We start from the raw sequence: 21,767 nt of genomic DNA on the forward strand, positions 1-21,767 counted from the left end.
ACTTTGAGTTGTCCCAGGCCAAGTGTATAGATTGAGAAGAGTAAGGGACCTAGAACAGAGCCTTGGGGGACTCCAACAGAGACAGATAGAGGATAGGATGAGGAGGGAGTGTGGGAGTGGGAGATGCTGAATGTGCGGTTGGAGAGGTATAAGGAGATCCAGGATAGTGTGAGGTCTTTGATGCAAAAGGAGGAGAGGATCTGTAGTAGGAGGCAGTGGTCAACTGTGTCGAAAGCAGAGGACAGGTCTAGAAAGAGGAGTATAGAGTATTGTCCGTTAGCTTTGGCTGTAAGTAGGTCATTAGTAATTCTGGTCAGGGCAGTCTCAGTGGAATGATGGGGATGGAAACCAGATTGTAGATTGTCAAAGAGCAAGTTAGATGAGAGGTGGGAGGAAAGTTCAGCGTGGACGTGCTGCTTCAGGAGTTTGGAAGCGAAAGGGAGCAGAGATATTGGCCGATAGCTGGACATAGTGGTTGGGTCTAGGGTTGGCTTTTTAAGTATATGTGTGACTGTGGCATGTTTGAAAGCAGATGGGAAGGTTCCAGAAGTTAGTGATAGGTTGAAGAGATGGGTTAGGGATGGTGTAAGTGTGATGGTGAGGTTGGGGAGGAAGTGGGATGGGATGGAGTCTACTGCACAAGTGGTGAGGTGTGATTTGGAGAGGAGACAATTAAGCTCCCCTTCAATGATGTTGGAGAAGTATGTAGCAAAGTCCTCAGCAGAGATGTGGGAGGTTGGAGGGGCAGTGGTGGGTGGAGGAAGGAGTTAAAATTTTTGAATAACTGTTTGGGGTTGGAGGATAGGGAGGAAACAAGGGTTGTGAAGTGGGCCTGTTTAGCAGAGGTGAGGGCAGATTTGAAAGCGAGCGTTGCATGTTTGAATGCAGTGAAATCATCTTGCGAATTTGTTTTCTTCCAATGCCGCTCTGCAATCCTGGACATTTGCCAGAGCTTTTTAGTGATGTTATTGTGCCAGGGTTGTCTATTGATATGTCACACTATGCCATGAACAAGAGGGGTGACCGTGTCAATAGCTGATGGAGAGTGGCATTATAGAAAGCAGTGTCACTGTCTGTGTCCTGGAGTGAGGATATGGATGCCAGTGGTAGGATAGAGTCAGAGAGTGTGTGGGTGTCTAGGTGTGCGAGGTTTCTCAGGGGTGCGCATGTTGCTGCACATGGGTGACAGGTGAGGAGGACAGGGATGAGAAAGCGAGCAGATGGTGGTCAGATAGAGGGAGAGGGGAGGTGGTGAAGTTAGATAGAGAGCAGAGACAGGTGAAGACCAGGTCTAATGTATGTCCGTCTGTGTGGGTGGCTGAGGAAGACCTCTGAGCAAGTTCAAAAGATGAAGTGTTGACTGAAGGGTATCAGTGGGGATGATAAAGTCACCCATGATGATAGTGGAAATGTCAGTGGAAAGAAAGTTATGAAGCCAGGTAGAGAATTGGTCAATAAAGGCAGTGGCCGGGTCCCGAGGTTGGTATATGACGGCCACTTGGAGGTTGGAGGGAGAGTAAATGCAGACAGAGTGGACTTCAAAAGAAGGGAGGATGAGGAAGGGAAGAGGTGGTATTGGGTTAAAGGTGCAGTTAGTGGAAAGGAGAAGACCCACACCTCCACTCGAGGCATGTGGGTGAAGTGGGGGCCGCCATAACACAGCGCAGCAGGGAAGGCGGTGTCAGAGGGTGTCAGCCATGTTTCTGTGAGGCCGAGGAAGGCAAGAGTATGGCATATCTACAGGATTGGATGTCTTTTTGAAAACAGGACACCAGTGGGACCATCATCTATTGGATCTTTATGACATATCTTGTGGATATGCACTACATTTTACAGATGGGAAAAACCTTTGAATCATGGAAGCTTGAAAGGATTGTCAGGGTTGTTAAAAAATTAGGCTAAGGTTAGGAGATGGTATAAAATAAAAATAGAATTACCCACCCTAGCAATTCCCACAAATCCTGCAGCAACAATGTTATGTTCCTTACTTACCGTACTTTACTGTTGCCGCCAATCACTGTCTTTTAAGATCATGGGCAGGACATGCAAATGTCACCTTTGAGGACAAGGATTGGCTGCAACAGTCATGTTAATGATGGCTGTGGCATCATCACTTCAAGGCTGGCAGGAACCAGAAGAGCAGAGTAACCGAAACAGCAGGTGGATTGAATAGGTAACTTATGCTTTTTTATTATTTTATACTTCATGTCCTGCCATCGGTCCCCCCCAAAAACAGAAGATACTATAAAATCTACTGGCTCTTTCCATCAGTGATAAAAGTGTGGTCCGAAACAAAAGTTCATTTTAAGCCTAAATCACTATTTAATGCCATAGTCTAATCTCTTTTTTAATATACTTTAATTAAAAAGTCCCTATTCTTCCCTATCTGCACTATCTATCTAAATTTTTTTGCAACAACCTCTTTTATGATGCTTTGTTTGAGAATCCCAGTGCATGCTGGGATACTCAAATGAATCATCATCAGAGGGCAAAGGCTGCGGTCACTGCTGAAGCCTCTGCACCTTCCCTGAAAAAAAGCATCATCAGTGACCTCCATTTCAGGGACTGGGCTAGTCCTTTCTCTACTGCACAATGTCACTTGGTAATGCTGATCTCTGCTTTTCCTGCACACTGTTTAATCTTCTTACAATGTGCACTAACAGTGCGCTTTCTTTCCTGCTTGATATTTCTGATCAGAGATGGTGAGCGCACTGTCACTATGCATAGTGCTGAATGACAAGATCCTACAGAGTTTCTGTCATAATTGACAAATAGAGCTGGGACTAGTCCCCGAAACAGAGGTCACTGAGTATGTTTCATTTCTGGGATGGCGCAGAAGCTGTGGTAGCTTCATTTGAGTATCCCAACATGCACTGAGAATTCTCAAATGAAACGTCATCAAGGAAGAAGTTGTACAAATAAAAAAAAGGATTTAATGTAGTGAGAAAATGATAGGAACTTTTTAGTTAAACTAAATTAATGTATATAAGAAAAGAGATTAGATTGTTATAATGAATAGATTGACATTTAGGATTAAAATTCATTTTTGTTTCGGATCACCCCTTTACGTATTAAGAAAAAAGAAGAATAGTAAAGTAAGGGAAAAGGAAATGAGAGATGATAGTAGAAGATGTGATTTGCGTTTGAGTTGTTTGGAGAGGAGTAGAGTATTGGGTTGGTGGGTTGTTATGGGAAATGTGACATTCTAGATACTATCTAGTGTCATTTATGCATTTTCTAATTTTCCTTTGACATGGGCAGGATAGATATCAATGAAAGCTTTCCGAACAGTCAACCAGATTTCGTAATGACAAAGCCTGGTCGATTTTTCTATGGTGTCATCTTTGTATCTATATGTCAAGTTCAGAAATGTCATACCTCACACAGAATGTAGTGCTACATATTGTACAGATTACAGTTATGACCTTATCGTCTTTATTCCCTATTGTACCTTTTGTTGTATCCATCTCAAAGCAGCATTCAGTCTATACAGTTATAAGTTGACAATATTCATTTTTAATGGGATCTTGAGGGAAAGCATCTATTGCAGAGCAATATTCTTCAATAATAGTTCCAGTTTATTATACCAATATATATTGGAAGAAGAGCAGTGTTCCAGGGAACGGTTAGTTTATTAGCCACAGTGATTGATCAGACTACACATAAACCACAAGTAAAGTTGTATAAAACATATTCATATATGTAAAATGGTAGGAAGAGACAATGATTAAGGCCGGGGTCACACTTGCGAGTGCAATGAGAGAAACTCGTGTGAGTCTCTTGCATCAATACCCAGCGCTGCCGCCGCCATTCGGGGCCAGAGCGTGCGGCGGAATGTATTTCTATGCAGATGAATGCTCCGGTCCTGAGTGCCGGCGGCAGTGCCGGGTATTGATGCGGGAGACTCACGCGAGTGTCTTGCACTTGCAAGGGTGACCCTGGCCTAAAATGTACAGAAGCTCAGTGAGTGGCGATATGACCGCTCTGGTGAGAAGCGCTGTGATACAGCAACTTGAAAAAGAGTGCCAAGTTCTCTTTGGTCATGGCATTAGGGATAGGCTTCCACTGGAGCATCTTGCATTGAGAATGTAGTACCGTGTTCCCTTTTCTGCTCCAATGACCTTACAAGACCTTCAATGAAGATCTTGTTTGGGTTTATCTTAGCTACCAGTGGATGTGTCACCTTGCTAAGCACACATATGGTAATTTTAGAATTAAACAGATTTATTCTACTATACTTAAAATATATTTCCTTTATTATTACTGCATCATCAAATTTGGTAATTATACCCATTGGCCATTAAGGGGCATTCCGATGATGGGATGTTTTAGAACATTTATCTTATCAGATACATTTAGGAGCATGAACAGCCATCTCTTTATTGAAAACTAGGATCCACATTCAGTGGCTTGCAAAAGTATTCAATCCCTTGGCATTTTTCATGATTTGCTACCTCACAACCAGGAAATTCACTGTTGTTGTTTTTTTAGGGTTCATGAAAAGAACATTCCTACAACTGTGAATATTTATTTTTCTTTTTAATGTGAAGCAAGCAACAAATAGGACAAAATAACTGAAAACTTCAGTGTGCATAACTATTCTCCCCCCTAAAGTCAGTACTTGGTAGAACCTCCTTTTGTTGCAATTACATCTTCAAGTCACATTGGATAAGTTTCTATGATCTTTCCACATCTTGCCACTGGGATTTTTGCCAATTCCGCAAGGCAAAACTGCTCCAGCTTGTTCAAATTAGATGGTTTCCTCTGGTGACCAGCAATCTTCAAGTCTGACCACAGACTCTAGTTGAATTAAGGTCTGGGCTTTGACTAGGCCACACTCAAATATTTACACGTTTCCTCTTAAACCACTCAAGTGTTGCTTTTGCAGTATGCTGTAGGTCATTGACTTGTTGGAAAGTGAACCTGCATCCCAGTCTGAAATCACTGACAGGCTGAAACAGGTTTTGCACCAGAATATCCCTGTATTTCGCACATCCATCTCCTCCTTGGTTTGGTCCATTTTTCCTGTCCCTGCTGTCAAAAAACATCCTCACAACATGATGCTGCCACTACCATGTTTCACTGTGGGGATGGTGTTCCTGGGGTGATGAACTGTGTTGGTTTGGCACCAGACATAGCATTTACCTTTGTGGCCAAAAAGTTCAATTTTGGTCTAATCTGATCGCAGCACCTTCCGCCATGCATTTGGAGAGTCTCCGATATTCTTTTGGCAAGCTCAAAACGAGCCTTACAATTTTTGTGTGTAAGTAATGGCTTTTTTCTGCCCACTCTTCCATAATGGCCACCTCTATGGAGTTTACGGTTTATTGTGGTCATATAGACAGATACTCTTGTCTCTGCTTGGGAACTCTGCAGCTCCTTAAGCATTACCTTTGGTCTCTGCTGCTTCTCGTATTAATTCCCTACCTGCCCGAGCTGAGAGTTTTGGTGGGTGGCCCTTTTTTGGCAGGTTTGTTGTGGTACCATGTTTTTTACATTTGATGATAATGGATTTGATGGTGCTCCAGGGGATCATCAGAGATTGAGATTTTTTTTTTTATAACCGAACCCTGAGATGTACTTCTCAACAACTTTGTCCCTGACTTGTTTGGAGATCTCCTTGGTCTTCATGGTGTTGTTTGGTTAGTGGTGCCTCTCGCTTGATGGTGTTGCAGCCTCTGTGGCCTTTCAGAAAAGGTTAAGTGTATATATTGACCGATGTGTGACACTTAGATTGCACGCGGATGGACTTCCTTTCACTAAGCATGTGACTTATGAAGGTAATTGCTTGCACCAGAAATTTTTAGGGGCTTCATAGCAAAAGTAGCAAATACATATACACACACCAAATTTTATTTATTTGATCTCATAAATTTAATTTACTCCTATATTTTTCAACCAGCCTAAACTATTTTGTGCTGATGCATCACACACAAATTGGATTACAATATTATTTAAACACAGATTGTATTGTAGCAAAATGAGTAAAAAGCAAAGTGGGTGAACACTTTCACACGCCACTGTATTCCAGAAATTAGCAGGAGTGCCCTTTTTTTGGATCCTCAACTCCAACCCTAGTCATGTGATTGACATGCCTAGAGATATTCTTGTTGAAATACCCTTGTATTACATACAGACATTGCATAAAAGAAGACACATATACAGAACTGATATACACAAATGCAGGATAGATTAGTAGTTTTATTTGCAGCTTTCTTCATGTTTCCAATGACAATAAAAAATTCCTGGATATAAAAGATAATTGTTATTTTATATTCCCCAAACTCCTCCTGATTGTGCCTGCTGCTTCTGTCTCATTCACTTGATGTCTTTGGGTTTTCTCATCTATCACATTGCTCATCTGCTTTGTGTTTCAGTCATGTGGTCCTTCCCATCGCTTACATTTTTTAGGCCGTCAAACATTGACCTCCTCCATTTGTATCTGACTATATTCTCTAGAAAACAGAATCGCTGATGCTCATTCCCTGTGATGAATTTTGGCTACTGATTTTCAGAATTTTTACTCTATTTGATGATATCATTTTACGCAGCTATTCAAGTGGGGAAGGTTCATTCACCATTTTATTTTAACCACTGCATGACATCATGTCAGATAACTTGACTCCATGCTTACATTACAAATTGGATGTAAGGGCTTACAATTAAAGTCCGGTATCACCATTTTTATGCTGTTTAGGGGAAAATGTTCACCACAATACCAACTATGTGGTTTCCTACCAAATTCTATAAGATGAATAAAACATATCCATATTTGCCAACTTATTTAATTAAATATGAGTCTTTATGCAGGTACTCCTGTGAGGGGAAGGAAAAGAAGAGCTCTTCTGAATACTTTACTAGCAATGAGGTGATGTTTATTAATTCTAGACAAAATCAAGGAAAGGAAAGGATGCACTTTAGGCTAGGGTCCAATCCGATCACCTACACACCCTAAGCTTCAAATATTCACAGTGACATGTGACGTGCTACAGCAGCTTAAGAAGAGTCACGATACAAAAACAATTGATGCAATTGATACAAAAGCCAAGTTGCACATAAGTCGCAATAGAGTGACATGTTGCACGGGAGTTAATTTATCTATGCTTAGTTTGTCGTTTGATACTTGTGATACTTGTGACCAAGCACAGAAAATCCAACACATATGGAAACATTTGTGACTCTGTGTCATGGTCGCAACGTGACAACATCCAATGTTGCAGTGTGTTGCTGCAATATCAGTGCCGTGTGACACATGTCGTTGTGTAGTCCTAGCCTAAAATGGATGTACTGCTTTGAAAAAACAAAAGACTTTATGTAGAAAAATAGATGAAAAGTAAAGATTTCAGCTAGTGAGCCCAGCATTTCAGCTGGCCCAAGATCTTCTTCTAGGCAATATGAATTCACTTACTGCCCATCTCTACTTGTCCAGAAAACATATTCTGTTTTACTATCCGATTTACACGACCTCGGGTGTAACATACTGTATACCTATATACATATAAGCAGTAAACTAAAGTGATAAATTCTAGAGAAACCCAGTCCCTTACAGCAGATCTTGAGGATTATGGCTAATAAGGTAATGCAACCCAGTCCTTTACAGCAGATCTTGAGGATTATGGCTAACAAGGTGATGTAAAAAAGTCCCTTACAGCAGATCTTGAGGATCATGGCTAATAAGGTGATGTAACCCAGTCCCTTACAGCAGATCTTGAGGACCAAGGCTAATAAGGTAATGCAACCCAGTCCTTTACAGCACATCTTGAGGATCAAGGCTAATAAGGTAATGCAACCCAGTCCCTTCCATCAGATCCTGAGGATCAAAGCTAATAAGGTGATGTAGCGCAATCCCATAAAGCAGATCTTTAGGATCAAGGCTAATAAGTTGATGTTGCCCAGTCCCATAAAGCAGATCTTGAGGATCATGGCTAATAAGGTGATGTGTAACCCAGTCCCTTACAGCAGATCTTGAGGATCAAGGCTAATAAGGTGATGTAACCCAGTCCATTACAGCAGATCTTGAGATCAACGCTAATGAGGTGATGAAACCAAGTCCCTTACAGCAGATCTTGAGGATCATGGCTAATAAGGTGATGTAACCCAGTCCCTTACAGCAGATCTTGAGGATCATGGTGCATAAGGTGATGTAACCCAGTCCCTTACAGCAGATCTTGAGGATCATGGTGAATAAAGTGATGTAACCCAGTCCCTTACAGCAGATCTTGAGTATCGTGGCTAATAAAGTGATGCAACCCAGTCCCTTACATCATATGTTGAGGATCAAGGCTAAAAAGGTGATGTAGCGCAATCCCATAAAGCAGATCTTGAGGATCATGGCTAATAAGGTGATGTAGCCCAGTCCCATAAAGCAGATCTTGAGGATCATGGCTAATAAGGTGATGTGTAACCCAGTCCCTTACAGCAGATCTTGAGGATCGTGGCTAATAAGGTGATGTAACCCAGTCCCTTACAGCAGATCTTGAGTATCATGGTGAATAAAGTGATGTAACCCAGTCCCTTACAGCAGATCTTGAGGATCGTGGCTAATAAAGTGATGTAACCCAGTCCCTTACAGCAGATCTTGAGGATCATGGTAAATATGGTGATGTAGCCCAGTCCCTTACAGCAGATCTTGAGGATCAAGGCTAATAAGGTGATGTAACCAATCCCTTACAGCAGATCTTGAGGATCATGGCGAATATGGTGATGTAACCCAGTCCCTTACAGCAGATCTTGAGGATCAAGGCTAATAAGGTGATGCAACCCAGTCTCTTACAGCACATCTTGAGGATCAAGGCTAATAAGGTGATGTAGCGCAATCCTATAAAGCAGATCTTGAGATCAAGGCTAATGAGGTGATGAAACCAAGTCCCTTACAGCAGATCTTGAGGATCATGGCTAATAAGGTGATGTAACCCAGTCCCTTACAGCAGATCTTGAGGATCATGGTGAATATGGTGATGTAGCCCAGTCCCTTAAAGCAGATCTTGAGAATGAAGGCTAATAAGATGTAACCCAGTCCCTTACAACAAAACTTGAGGATCATGGCTAATAAAGTGATGTAGCCCAGTCCCTTACAGCAGATCTTGAAGATCAAGGCTAATAAGATGGCGTAACCTAGTCCCTTACAGCAAATCTTGAGGATCAAGGCTAATAAAGTGATGTAACTCAGTCCCTTACAGCAAACCTTGAGGATCATGGCTAATAAGATGATGTAACCTAGTCCCTTACAGCAGATTTTGAGGATCATGGTGAATATGGTGATGTAGACCAGTCCCTTACAGCAGATCTTGAGGATCATGGTGAATATGGTGATGTAGCCCAATCCCCTACAGCAGATCTTGAGGATCATGGCTAATAAGGTGATGTAACCTAGTCCCGTACAGCAGATCTTAAGGATCATGGCGAATATGGTGATGTAGACCTGTCCCTTACAGCAGATCTTGAGGATCAAGGCTAATAAGGTGATGCAACCCAGTCCTTTACAGCACATTTTGAGGATCAAGGCTAATAAGGTGATGTAACCCAGTCCTTTACAGCAGATCTTGAGGATCATGGCTAATAAAGTGATGCAACCCAGTCCCTTACAACATATCTTGAGGATCAAGGTTAATATGGTGATGTAACCCAGTCCCTTAGGGTACCGTCACACTATACGATTTACCAATGATCACGACCAGCGATACGACCTGGCCGTGATCGTTGGTAAGTCGTAGTGTGGTCGCTGGAGAGCTGTCACACAGACAGCTCTCCTGCGACCAACGATTGCGAAGTCCCCGGGTAACCAGGGTAAACATCGGGTTACTAAGCGCAGGGCCGCGCTTAGTAACCCGATGTTTACCCTGGTTACCAGCGTAAAAAAACAAACAGTACATACTAACCCATTCCGGTGTCCGTCAGGTCCCTTGCCGTCTGCTTCCCGCACTCACTGACTGCCGGCCGTAAAGTGAAAGCACAGCACAGCGGTGAGTCACCGCTGTGCTCTGCTTTCACTTTACAGCCGGCAGTCAGTGAGTGCGGGAAGCAGACGGCAAGGGACCTGATGGACACCGGAATGTAAGTATGTACTGTTTGTTTGCTTTTTACGCTGGTAACCAGGGTAAACATCGGGTTACTAAGCGCGGCCCTGCGCTTAGTAACCCGATGTTTACCCCCGTTACAAGCGAACGCATCGCTAGATCGGTATCACACACACCGATCTAGCGATGACAGCGGGAGATCAAGCGACGAAAGAAAGTTCCAAACGATCTGCTACAACGTACGATTCTCAGCAGGATCCTTGATCGCTGCTGCGTGTCAGACACAGCGATATCGTAACGATATCGCTTGGAACGTCACGAATCGTACCGTCGTAGCGACAAAAGTGCCACTGTGTGACGGTACCCTAACAGCAGATCTTGAGGATTATGGCTAATAAGGAGATGTAGCCCAGTCCCTTACATCAGATCTTGAAGATCAAGGCTAATAAGATGGCGTAACCTAGTCCCTTACAGCAGATCTTGAGGATCAAGGATAACAAGGTGATGTAACTCAGTCCCTTACAGCAAATCTTGGGGATCATGGCTAATAAGATCATGTAGTCCAGTCCCTTACAGCAGATCTCGAGGATCAAGGCTAATAAGGTGATATAACTCAGTCCCTTACAGCAGATCTTGAGGATCAAGGCTAATAATATGATGTAACCCAGTCCCTTGCAGCAGATCTTGAGGCTCATAGCTAATAAAGTGGTGTAACAAAGTCCCTTACAGCAGATCTTGAGGATTATTGCTAATAAGTTGAAGTAACCCAGTCCCTTACAGCAGATCTTGATGATCATGGCTAATAATGTGATGCAACCCAGTTTCTTACAGCACGTTTTGAGGATCAAGGCTAATAAGGTGATGTAACTCAGTCCTTTACTTCAAATCTTGAGGATCAAGGCTAATTAAGTGATGTAACCCAGTCCATTACAGCAAATCATGAGGATCAAGGCTAATAAGATGATGTAACCCAGTCCCTTACAGCAGATCTTGAGGATCAAGGCTAATAAGATGTAACCCAGTCCCTTACAACAGATCTTGAGGATTATGGCTAATAAGGTGATGTAGCCCAGTCCCTTACAGCAGATCTTGAAGATCAAGGCTAATAAAATGGCTTAACATAGTCCCTTACAGCAAATCTTGAGGATCAAGGCTAATTAGGTGATATAACTCAGTCCCTTACAGCAAACCTTGAGGATCATGGCCAATAAGATGATGTAGCCCAGTCCCTTACAGCAGATCTTGAGGATCAAGGCTAATAAGGTGATGTAACTCAGTCCCTTACAGCAGATCTTGAGGACCAAGGCTAATAATATGATGTAACCCAGTCCCTTGCAGCAGATCTTGAGGCTCATGGCTAATAAAGTGGTGTAACAAAGTCCCTTGCAGCAGATCTTGAGGATTATTGCTAATAAGGTGAAGTAACCCAGTCCCTTACAGCAGATCTTGATGATCATGGCTAATAAAGTGATGCAACCCAGTCTCTTACAGCACATCTTGAGGATCAAGGCTAATAAGATGATGTAACCCAGTCCCTTACTTCAAATCTTGAGGATCAAGGCTAATAAAGGGATGTAACCCAGTCCATTACAGCCAATCTTGAGGATCAAGGCTAATAAGATGATGTAACCCAGTCCCTTACTTCAAATCTTGAGGATCAAGGCTAATAAAGGGATGTAACCCAGTCCATTACAGCCAATCTTGAGGATCAAGGCTAATAAGATGATGTAACCCAGTCCCTTACAGCAGATCTTGAGGATCAAGGCAAATAAGATTATATAACCCAGTCCCTTACAGCAGATCTTGAGGATCAAGGCTAATAAGATGATGTAACCCAGTCCCTTACAGCAGATCTTGAGGATCAAGGCAAATAAGATTATATAACCCAGTCCCTTACAGCAGATCTTGAGGATCAAGGCTAATAAGATGATGTAACCCAGTCCCTTAGAGCAGATCTTGAGGATCAAGGCTAATTAGGTGATGCAACCCAGTCCATTACAGCAGATCTTGAGGATCATGGCTAATACGGTGATGCAATGCTGTCCCTTACAGCAGATCTTGAGGATCATGGCTAATAAGGTGATGTAGTCCAGTCCCTTATCCATGGTTTGCAGGAGATGCTCTCAAGAATTGATGTTGCTCTCAGGAATTGATGTGCCGCAGCAGAAATATTTTATACTGCAAACAGATACAAGTGGTTACATCCATTTACATCGATTTGTTATATTTATAATGTTCTAGCAAACACCTTGACATAGATGTGATTTTGCATATACAGTAGAAATACTAGTTAATTTCTGTACTAAGTCACTGCATAGCTGCACAATACTAAGATATAGTGGTTATTAAAGCACCACTCCAATATTTTTTTATTTCAGCGCTGGAGTGGTGCCATTGATCTAATTTCGCTGACCCTAGTTTTATACTTACCAGCTGCTGCCTTCAGCTCTTTCCGGTGCCACCTCGGTCTTGCTGTGCCATCGTGAGACCACAACTTCTGACTAATCATAAGTCAGAGGTTATGGTCACAAGCGCTCAATGCAAGTCTGAGAGAGCCTTGTTCTGGCCTTGTTCTGGCTCTCAGAGACTTACATTGAGTTGTGACTTCCGGATCGCCCAGCAAACACAAGAGCAATCCAGCAGGTCACAACCTGCAGAAGACCAACGATAGCTGTGCTGAGAACAGATGAAGGATGGTAAGTAGAATACTAGGGGCAGGGAGCTTAGATTAGTACCACCACTCCAGCGGTAAAATAGAAACAAATACTAGCGTGGTGCTTTAAACCAGGGCATAGTAAGAATTAATTACTTTTTCAGAGGGACAATAGATAAAGTCATTAAAAGATTATTTCCAAGATAAGTAATTTCCTACCAAGCAAATAGGGTATAACTTGATTACTGGGAACAGAGCTCGAAAACATGAAAACAAGGCTCTGGAACCCAAGAACATGGCTCTCGAAACTCAAGAACAGGGACTCTGCTAAGCCTCATCTTGAATGGAGTGCAGTTGGGCATGCTCAACTTCGGCTCCATTCATTGCCTCTTCTAGAGGTGGAGAACTGTCCTTGGCTTTCTCGGACCGCCCCATAGAAACTGTATAGAGTGGAAGTCAAGCATGCACACATCCACTGCATTTACAATAAGTCTCTGTGGAGCCCCATACTTGGGTTCAAGAGCCCTGTTTTGGGATTGCTAGGGGTGCCAGCGATCAGACCCAGAGCGACTGGTAAGTTATTCTCTCTCCTAAGGATTGGATATTGGAGATATCTTCCTATCTTATGAATACCTTTTAAGGGTAGGAAAAGTCATAAGTCCATTTAGGAAGGGAAATGTAAACCTCGAATTGTCCTAATTTTAGAGAAACTAAATTCCTTTCCATTTCTAGAATGCAATTGGAATAAATCCTTAGATCAACAACCCATCTAATATATAACACAGTTAAGTGATCACTCTCCGGCTACTACTTCTTTCTGCTGGAAAGCTGAAGTGAGACAGTAGCTGCAGACTTTAAAAAAAAAGTCCGTTTTTATGACTCCACTATCCGGTGCCAAACACTTTGGATTTTTTTTTATGCGCCTCAGGGAAAATGTGCCAAACAAAAAAACAGCTTCATTTTAAAGGAATGAGTTGGCAAATGTGTGAGCGGTTGTTGGCTTCCTTCCAATATTGCAGCCTGATGGCTTTGACAGAAAGTTGTCTTTTTATGCTTTATTTGGTGGTTATTCGTGTGACAACTTCATTCTCAATGAAATTGACCCTACTGACATGGCGTCTTTGCCAGCTGTAGGATATAGATTGTTCTTTGAGAGTACTACTTTCAGAAATGGGTTAGAATATTGTTTTTCCCCCCTCACCAACTGCAAATTGAGTCATGTTTTAAATACCGTGATTACTAATGGGTCACCTGTTTTGTAATATATTGCATATTAGTGGGTAAAAAAACATAGAATTCTCTGTGAGTTCTCGATTACAGCTGAAGTATTTTCTATTGCTTATTCTACCTATATTAGTTTGACTGAGTGCCTGTCAAAGTTCTATTACTACCAGGGGGACTAGTTATTGAACTGCAGTTGTACCACCCTTGGTGATACCTAGGGCAACTCTGTTTTACTTCAGCATGATGTTCTGTCTGAAAGTACTTCAGTCAGCACTAGTTAATTTTAATGAATCCCCTCTAAGTTTCAGTATCACAACATCATGCTGACATCTAGCACCATACCCCTCACATGGTCCTTACCAAGCATGCCTTCTGTTTCTTTCTTCCTCTCTCTCTTTCTCCCCCCACCTCCTTCCTCACAAGATTGCTTTTGCTACGGGCACTCCAACCGCTGCACTTACATCGAGATTGTACACACGGCGGTCTGCGTGGGCTGCAGACACAACACTCGTGGTCAGCATTGTGAGAAGTGCAAGAGAGGCTTCCACAGAAATGGGTCTGCCAAACTGGATGATGTAAATGTATGCATAGGTTAGTTCGCTAATGCTCTTCGTGCTCTACAAATCACACGTGCATGGTTGGGGATGGACATCAGGGTAAAACTACGAGTTTCCAAAATGTCTTCATTGTTTTTGAAACATTTTCTTATGTCCATCACAAAGCAGAGTTTGGAGAATCAGATTGTGGTATGACATTACTTCTCCATGTTTCACAAAATTACAGTGTAATAAATTATTTGCTACTCAAAATATTTAGGCACCGATATTTTGACCAACCATTTTTTATGTTGTATTATGCGATTTAAATATCAATGCATTTAATAACAACTAAGGTACTCATAGTCATCATAGTCCATTCTATCTATGACGGCCAGCACAGTCTTCTTTAAGATAGTTTTTTGAGAGTGTGTCCAACGCTTGGGTGCAGCAGTTGAACTTGCCCTTGGGCCTGGTAGCTTTTGGGGCCCCAAAGGTCCTTTAGGCCAACCCGATAAAGCCAAGAGGTCTTTCGCACGCTCACGCTACAACAGTATTGCTAGAGTACGATGCTCCAAATTCATTAAGAGGCATAAATTAATAAACTCAGTGCATCTTCTGAGTGCATCTCCAGAAATGATATACCAGTCAGTGACTGGAGTATAATTTCTGGTGTACAAAATGCCAGCATTGTTAATAAATTGGACAGGCAGGTGTGGCCATGCCCAGTGCTGCCTCGGCTTTTCATCATCTCAGCTCACTTCCATGAAGGTGATTCAAGCTAATGTGAAAACAACAAAGTCACAACCTTGTAATAAGGAGGACATGGAGTCAAAAAGTACCAAAAAATAAACAAAATTTTATTTAAAAATATATAGCTATATAATAGATATTAATTACATGGGTCACAGGTGTACAAACAAGTGAATGAATCCATAGGTGTAATAAATGACCAAGGGAAGACTGGGAAACAGGAAGAAAAGCGCCTATGGTAAGCCTGCTAATATTAGCCTAGTAACAGTGTGTGTAGCCAATACTAATATAGCATAAAGTAACCGCAATCACTCCCCCTGAGGAAGCGAGACTATTTGTACGCGAAACGCGCGTTGGGGTCTGTGGCCGAGGCTCTGACGGGACTGAATATACAAATGGTAATTATTGCCTTTATTTACTTGCATTAATGTAGGGATGACAGGCACGCTAAGCTATGGACATTGTAACGGTGTAGTGATCTAAATAGAGTGATTGCGAGTGAATGACCAGTCTTTCCTTGGTCATTTATTACACCTATGGATTCATTCACTTGTTTGCACACATGTGACCCATGTAATTTATATCTACTCTATAGTATATATTTTTAAATAAAATGTTGTTTATTTTTTGGTACTTTTTGACTCCATGTCCTCCTTATTACAAATTGATTGATGAGTCACCATTCACATGGCTATTTACTGGTATCTTCTAAAAGTCACAACCTTTTTGTGCAACTCCATGTTGTGCAAAAAATGTATGACTTTTCAAAGTTTTTACGAAAGTTTTCTGGGGTAAAGGATTTATTGAATCAGCCCTCAATACTTTAAAAGACCTATGATAGTTGGGAACCCTGTGTTATGTTTTGTATTGGGGCCCATAGACTTCAAGTTACGCCACTGGTCAAATTGTGCATGTAGCATGGCACCCTATGTACACCTCATGGGCCTGTATATCTGCCCAAACAGACGAAACATGTACTGTGTGTGCTAAATGCAGTAAATCCTATTTTGTAATCCTAGAAAAATCTTTCATTTACACATTTTATTGCATTATCTTCACGAAGAGTAACCACTAGAAACAGAATATAAATTTCAACTAGAGATGAGGGAATCAATTTGTAGGCATCTGGTCCAGTAGTCCATACTGTAAATTGCCTTATACCCACCATAATCCTTGGCACGTCATCTGATTACTGGGTGTGGTGCAAGGTCATGTACGGCAACGATCATGTCGCCATGGACCATAGAAATCAAAAGAGGTGTTGGGGAATTCGGTAGGTTGGAGGTGGTTCGCAGGCCTCCTGACTGGCCAATCGATTTGCTCATCTCTAGTTCCTACACCGGTGTTACACCAGGGGCATGGATTGTGGTTTAGTATTGAATCTCATATTGTTATGTATGATTGTTATGTCATTTTCCACATTTTCTTATCTTGGTAATAGTGCACCATGACATGTTACAGTAAATGTTAATTATTTCTTGTGGTGCTACTGTGTATCGAAGCCCCATCTTCGTAGATCAAAAAGACAAGCTTTCTTCTCTTTCATAACATTTACTGAAGCTCATCTTGGTTGGATTAATCATCATTTCTATGAATCGAGCTTGGCTGCTAAGGATTGACTGCATGTTATTCAGCTTATATTAGCCTGAGATGGTGCTGAGATTTCCAGCTGAGAGAGGAGGAGAGAGAGCTGATTCATTTAGAATCAGAATGATGTGTACATGACTACTGCGGAGACTACATATTGTGAAGACACGAGTGTAATTCCTAAGCACAACACATGCCTTTATTTTATAGGAGGTTGTTTTCAAACCTTATTAAAGGAAATTGCATTCAGGTGGAGTGATTGAAGAAAAATGGGTGTCAGGGGGTCAACATTTTGTAGTCTGCGGGAAATATTCAGGAGGTAAAGTGTAGCAATTATAGGCAAACAGAATTTAGAATTAGACACATGCATCATGTTGTGTTTCACAGGGAATGTAAAAACTGTATTTTAATGGACCATTGCATTGATTTGTTTTATTTTCCCATGTACTAGCTACCATGCAAGTGAGTGCACTTAGTGTAGTAACATGCTATCCAGTCCCCGTCTTCTCCTGGTATCAGCCCTGCTTTGGTCATCTCCGGCACTAGGTCACCGTATTAATGACCTGCCGAATGGTACAGCAATTGTAAGGTCACTTTTTGAATGTTCTCAATGTCAGTCAATAGTAATAGTCTTTGTAGCCTCCCATAGATTTATAGGTTGTGACTCTCTGAAGAGACAATTTTCATAGGTTGTGACTGACGCTCTACACAGTGATCCCGCAGGCTATAGAGGTGATCACATGGCGAGCAGAATGGGGTGGATACCAGGAGAAGACAACGGCCGTTGAGTATGTCACTGCACTCAATACATGGTAGAACATGGTAAAATGGCAAAAATCACTGAATTCCCCTTTAAAACGTTGTCCATGACTTTAACATTGCTGGCCTATCCTTAGGATAGGTCATCAATGTCTGATTGGTGGGGGTAGCACACCCGACCAGTTGTTCTCGATGTTGACGGCGGCCGGAATGGCTCAGTTTCGGCGTTACATCACAGCTCCGTCAACAGGGGGCAGTTGTGCAGTACCCGGCCGCAACCACTATGATGGATCCGTGCTGTTCAGCTTCGTAACTGAGCAGTACCTGCCACCATCGACACCAAGAACAGCTGATCGGCGAGGGTGCCGGGTGTCACACCCCCACTGATCAGACATTGAAGACCTGTCCTAAGGATAGGCCATCAATGTTAAAGTCATGGACAACCGGGTTATGAGAAATCTCAACCCATTTAATTTGGTTTTTGTATGAGTTTTAGGTCTGATCGCGACTCGGCATGTCTACTGTGAATTTCCATTCATTGAATATACAGTCGCTCCAGTTTAGGTCGGACTCGTTGTGCATAGCAGATAGTTAAATGCTGCATTACAGGTTCTGTGCTTTCTACACTACATATTTTGTGCTTTTTGAAGACATTTCTCCTGGGGTTCTCACCTCCACCAAGCATGACAGACATGTTACAGTTACTAATTCCTCTCCATAGACTTAATTAATGCTTCTCATTCTAATGATCATTACCAGACTGCCCACCTCTGCTGTAACTTGCCTCAAAAGCTGCGAGTGTCTGTCCAATCAAACTAACAGCAAAAGCGAGAGGAAGATGAATACAAACCTTTATCACACCTTGGAGAAAAGAGAAGGAGCCTGAAATGGGACGAGGCTCTTCATCTTAATTAGGATGAGCGACTTCCATTGTGAGAGAAAAATAGACGCTTGATTCACAGAATGTCTGTAGGCAAGAGCTAAACCCTGCATAATGCAAATCGAACTAACATGGGCTTTGTTACAGCTAAAATGCATTTACCAATTGACGAATGGACGGATGCCCAGTAATTAGTATAATGAGACACCAGCAGAAATCTGTATACCATCATGGAATAAATATTATTGTTGAAAAGGAATCTGTCACCAGGTTTTTGCTACCCCATCTGAGAACAGAATAATGTGTGAGCAGATACCGGATTCCAGCGACATATCACTTACTAGGCTGCTTCTGCAGTCTTGATAAAATCTTAGTTTTATCTTTTGCAGATCTAGCACTTCTCTGAATGCTGAGCTCTGTATAACCCCGCCCACACCACTGATTGGCACATTTCTTTGTACACTGTGCATAGGCAGAAAACTGCTAATCAGTGATGGGGCGGAGTTATACAGAGCTCATGAATATGGAGGACTACATAGCAGCAGATTTTCTAGTACTCTAATAATATCCTGATGTTAAAACAGTGAATTTATTAAACCTGCATCAAGCTGCCCAGTAAGTGACATACAACTGGAATGAGGGTCTCTGTCTCTATATTATACTTCTCTCAGAATAGGTGGCAAATACCTGGTGACTGTTTCCTTTAAGTACATAATCTATAGCATGTAGATTTGGAGGAGCCTCAAAGCTTCCATCACTTTTGAAGACAAAGCTTAGCATGCATCACCATTCTTAGAGAACTGAGCCCTTTATAAGTCTGTGATCCCTCGGCTCTATTTGGATCCATAAAAAACAGAACCTTGGTTAGGGCCACCATGTGCAACACACCTGTTATTGAAATTGTACATCTATAATATCATTTACATCTATTGACTGTATTCATTGAGAATCTCTCATATTTTTTTTTTTTCAAATAATGCTGCGTTCTGATTGGTTCCGGAGCATGATACAGCGTATAAAAATACGGTCCGTTTTTTACGGACCAAATAGGTAGAAATGTTCCCTGAACAGTGATCCGTATGTCATCCGTAGGTAGGGTGTGGCTGTGTATTTTACGCATGTAAACCTCCGTATGTAATCCGTATGGCATCCGTACTGCGTTTTTTTCTCGCAACCTTGCAAAATGGACATAGAATGGATCCATGGGCTCAAATATTCATGAAAACATATATACAGTATAAATATATATATATATATATGTCAGTGAGACACATATATATATATATTTATATTTCATATAGCGCTAGATAGCATAAAAGCCGGTAATTCAATTGCCGTCTTTTGCTATCTCCTTATCAAACCCGACAGGATATGAGACATAGTTTACATGCAGTAAACCATTACATATCCGTTAGATTTTTACTTATTCCTCAATAATAATGTTAGAAGTGTCCGTATGCAAAATTTGGGAGCTCTAGGTGTTAAAATAAAGGGTAAATTCATGGAAAAAACTGGCGTGGGCTCCCGCGCAATTAGCCAGTGACTGAGGGAAGATATTAATAACCTAGAGAGGGACCATGGATATTGGCCCCCCCTGGCTAAAAACATCTGCCCCCAGCCACCCCAGAAAAGGCACATCTGTAAGATGCGCCTATTCTGGCACTTACCCACTCTCTTCCTACTCTCGTGTAGCGGTGGGATATGGGGTAATAAAGGGTTAATGTCACCTTGCTATTGTAAGGTGACATTAAGCCAGGTTAATAATGGAGAGATGTCAATAAGACACCTATCCATTATTAATCCAATAGTAATAAAGGGTTAATAATACACACAGACATTATGAATAAAGTATTCTAATGAAATAAATACACACATGCGGTTTTAAAATCTTTATTGTATGTTCAATCCAACTGACGACCCTTGTCTTCTGAAAAAAAGGAAAATAAAAAGCAACAATATCCCATACCTCCAAAAACACATGGGCCACCTGCATAGTGAACAAGTCTGTAGAAACCTGTTCACACCACCAAAGAACCTGAAGACACAAAAGCGCACAGAGAGGTCAAAAAATACTCTGTTGTTAAAAAAAAGTCACAGTAAATAAGCAAGTGCTAGTCAAAAAATGAAAAAATACAGGGTATTTAGTTAATACGTTTTTTTGCGTTTTTTTGCAAAAAAAAGTATGTTAAGCTGCTCCACCAATCGCCAAGGTAAAAAAAAACGTATTAACTAAATACCCTGTATTTTTTCATCTTTTGACTAGCATTTGCTTATTTACTGTGACTTTTTTACAACAGAGTATTTTTTGACCTCTCTGTGCGCTTTTGTGTCTTTAATATCCCATACCTGTCCGCTGTACAGACATGTCCCACACTGTAAATCCATGTCAGTTAAATACAGTTACAACCAGGAGCCTACTAATGCAGCCGTTCATGGCTGTAAACGACTGGGGAATTAATTAAATTATGGTAACGTAGTTTCGAGGACTTGCGGTGCTGTCATAGAAGCTGCGCCCTCTGGTGGCATAAACTCATATAAACTGTAGCGTGGGAATTTTTCTGAATATTTTCTCACGCTACAGTTCATATGAGATTATGCCACCAAGGGGCGCAGCTTCTATGACGGTACCACAAGTCAACAAAGCTGCATTCCATTCATTCTCCAGTTTTTACAGCCAGTGGCGGCTGCATTAGCTGGCTCCTGGTTGTAAATGTATTTAACCCCTCTTGAGATTGATTTACATCATGGGACATGACTGTATGGTGGACAGGTATGGGATATTGTTGCTTTTTTTTTCCTTTTTTTCAGAAGATGAGGGTCGTCAGTTGGATTGAGCGTACAATAAGATATTAAAACCCCATGTGTTTATTTATTTAATTAAAATACTTTATTCATAATGTGTGTGTATTTTTAACCCTTTATTACTATTGGATTAATAATGGATAGGTGTCTTATTGACATCTCTCCATTATTAATCTGGCTTAATGTCACCTTACAATAGCAAGGTGACATTAACCCTTTATTACCCCATATCCCACAGCTACAGGCGAGTGGGAAGAGAGTGGCCAAGTGCCAGAATAGGCACATCTTACAGATGTGGCTCTTCTGGGGTGGCTGGGGGCAGATGTTTTTAGCCAGGGGGGGCAATAGCCATGGTCCCTCTCTAGGCTATTAATATCTGCCCTCAGTCACTGGCTTTCCCACTCTGGCAGAGAAAATTGCGAGGGAGCCCACAACAGTTTTTTTCCATGAATTTACCCTTTACTTTAACACCTAGAGCTCCCAAATTTTGCACACACACTACTAACATTATTAGTGAGGAATATGTAAAAATATAACTGATATGAAATGGTTTACTG

The 21,767-nt window shown here is 41.6% G+C and overlaps 1 protein-coding gene across 6 annotated transcripts in view; it reads left to right on the forward strand.

Moving 5' to 3' along the window:
• The window catches only part of NTNG1 (netrin G1), a 479,224-nt gene that overhangs the window by 386,612 nt on the left and 70,845 nt on the right, over positions 1–21,767 (forward strand). For 2 of the 6 annotated variants that reach the window (XM_069737380.1, XM_069737381.1), the window contains one exon: positions 14,317–14,484. The exons of the other annotated variants lie outside the window; for them this stretch is intronic. In XM_069737380.1, the coding sequence (XP_069593481.1) occupies positions 14,317–14,484 (168 nt within the window). The remainder of the gene's footprint in view (positions 1–14,316; positions 14,485–21,767) is intronic. 6 annotated transcript variants of the gene reach the window in all.

This window comes from Ranitomeya imitator, chromosome 8, assembly GCF_032444005.1.
Source record: "Ranitomeya imitator isolate aRanImi1 chromosome 8, aRanImi1.pri, whole genome shotgun sequence".
NCBI classification, from domain to species: domain Eukaryota; kingdom Metazoa; phylum Chordata; class Amphibia; order Anura; family Dendrobatidae; genus Ranitomeya; species Ranitomeya imitator.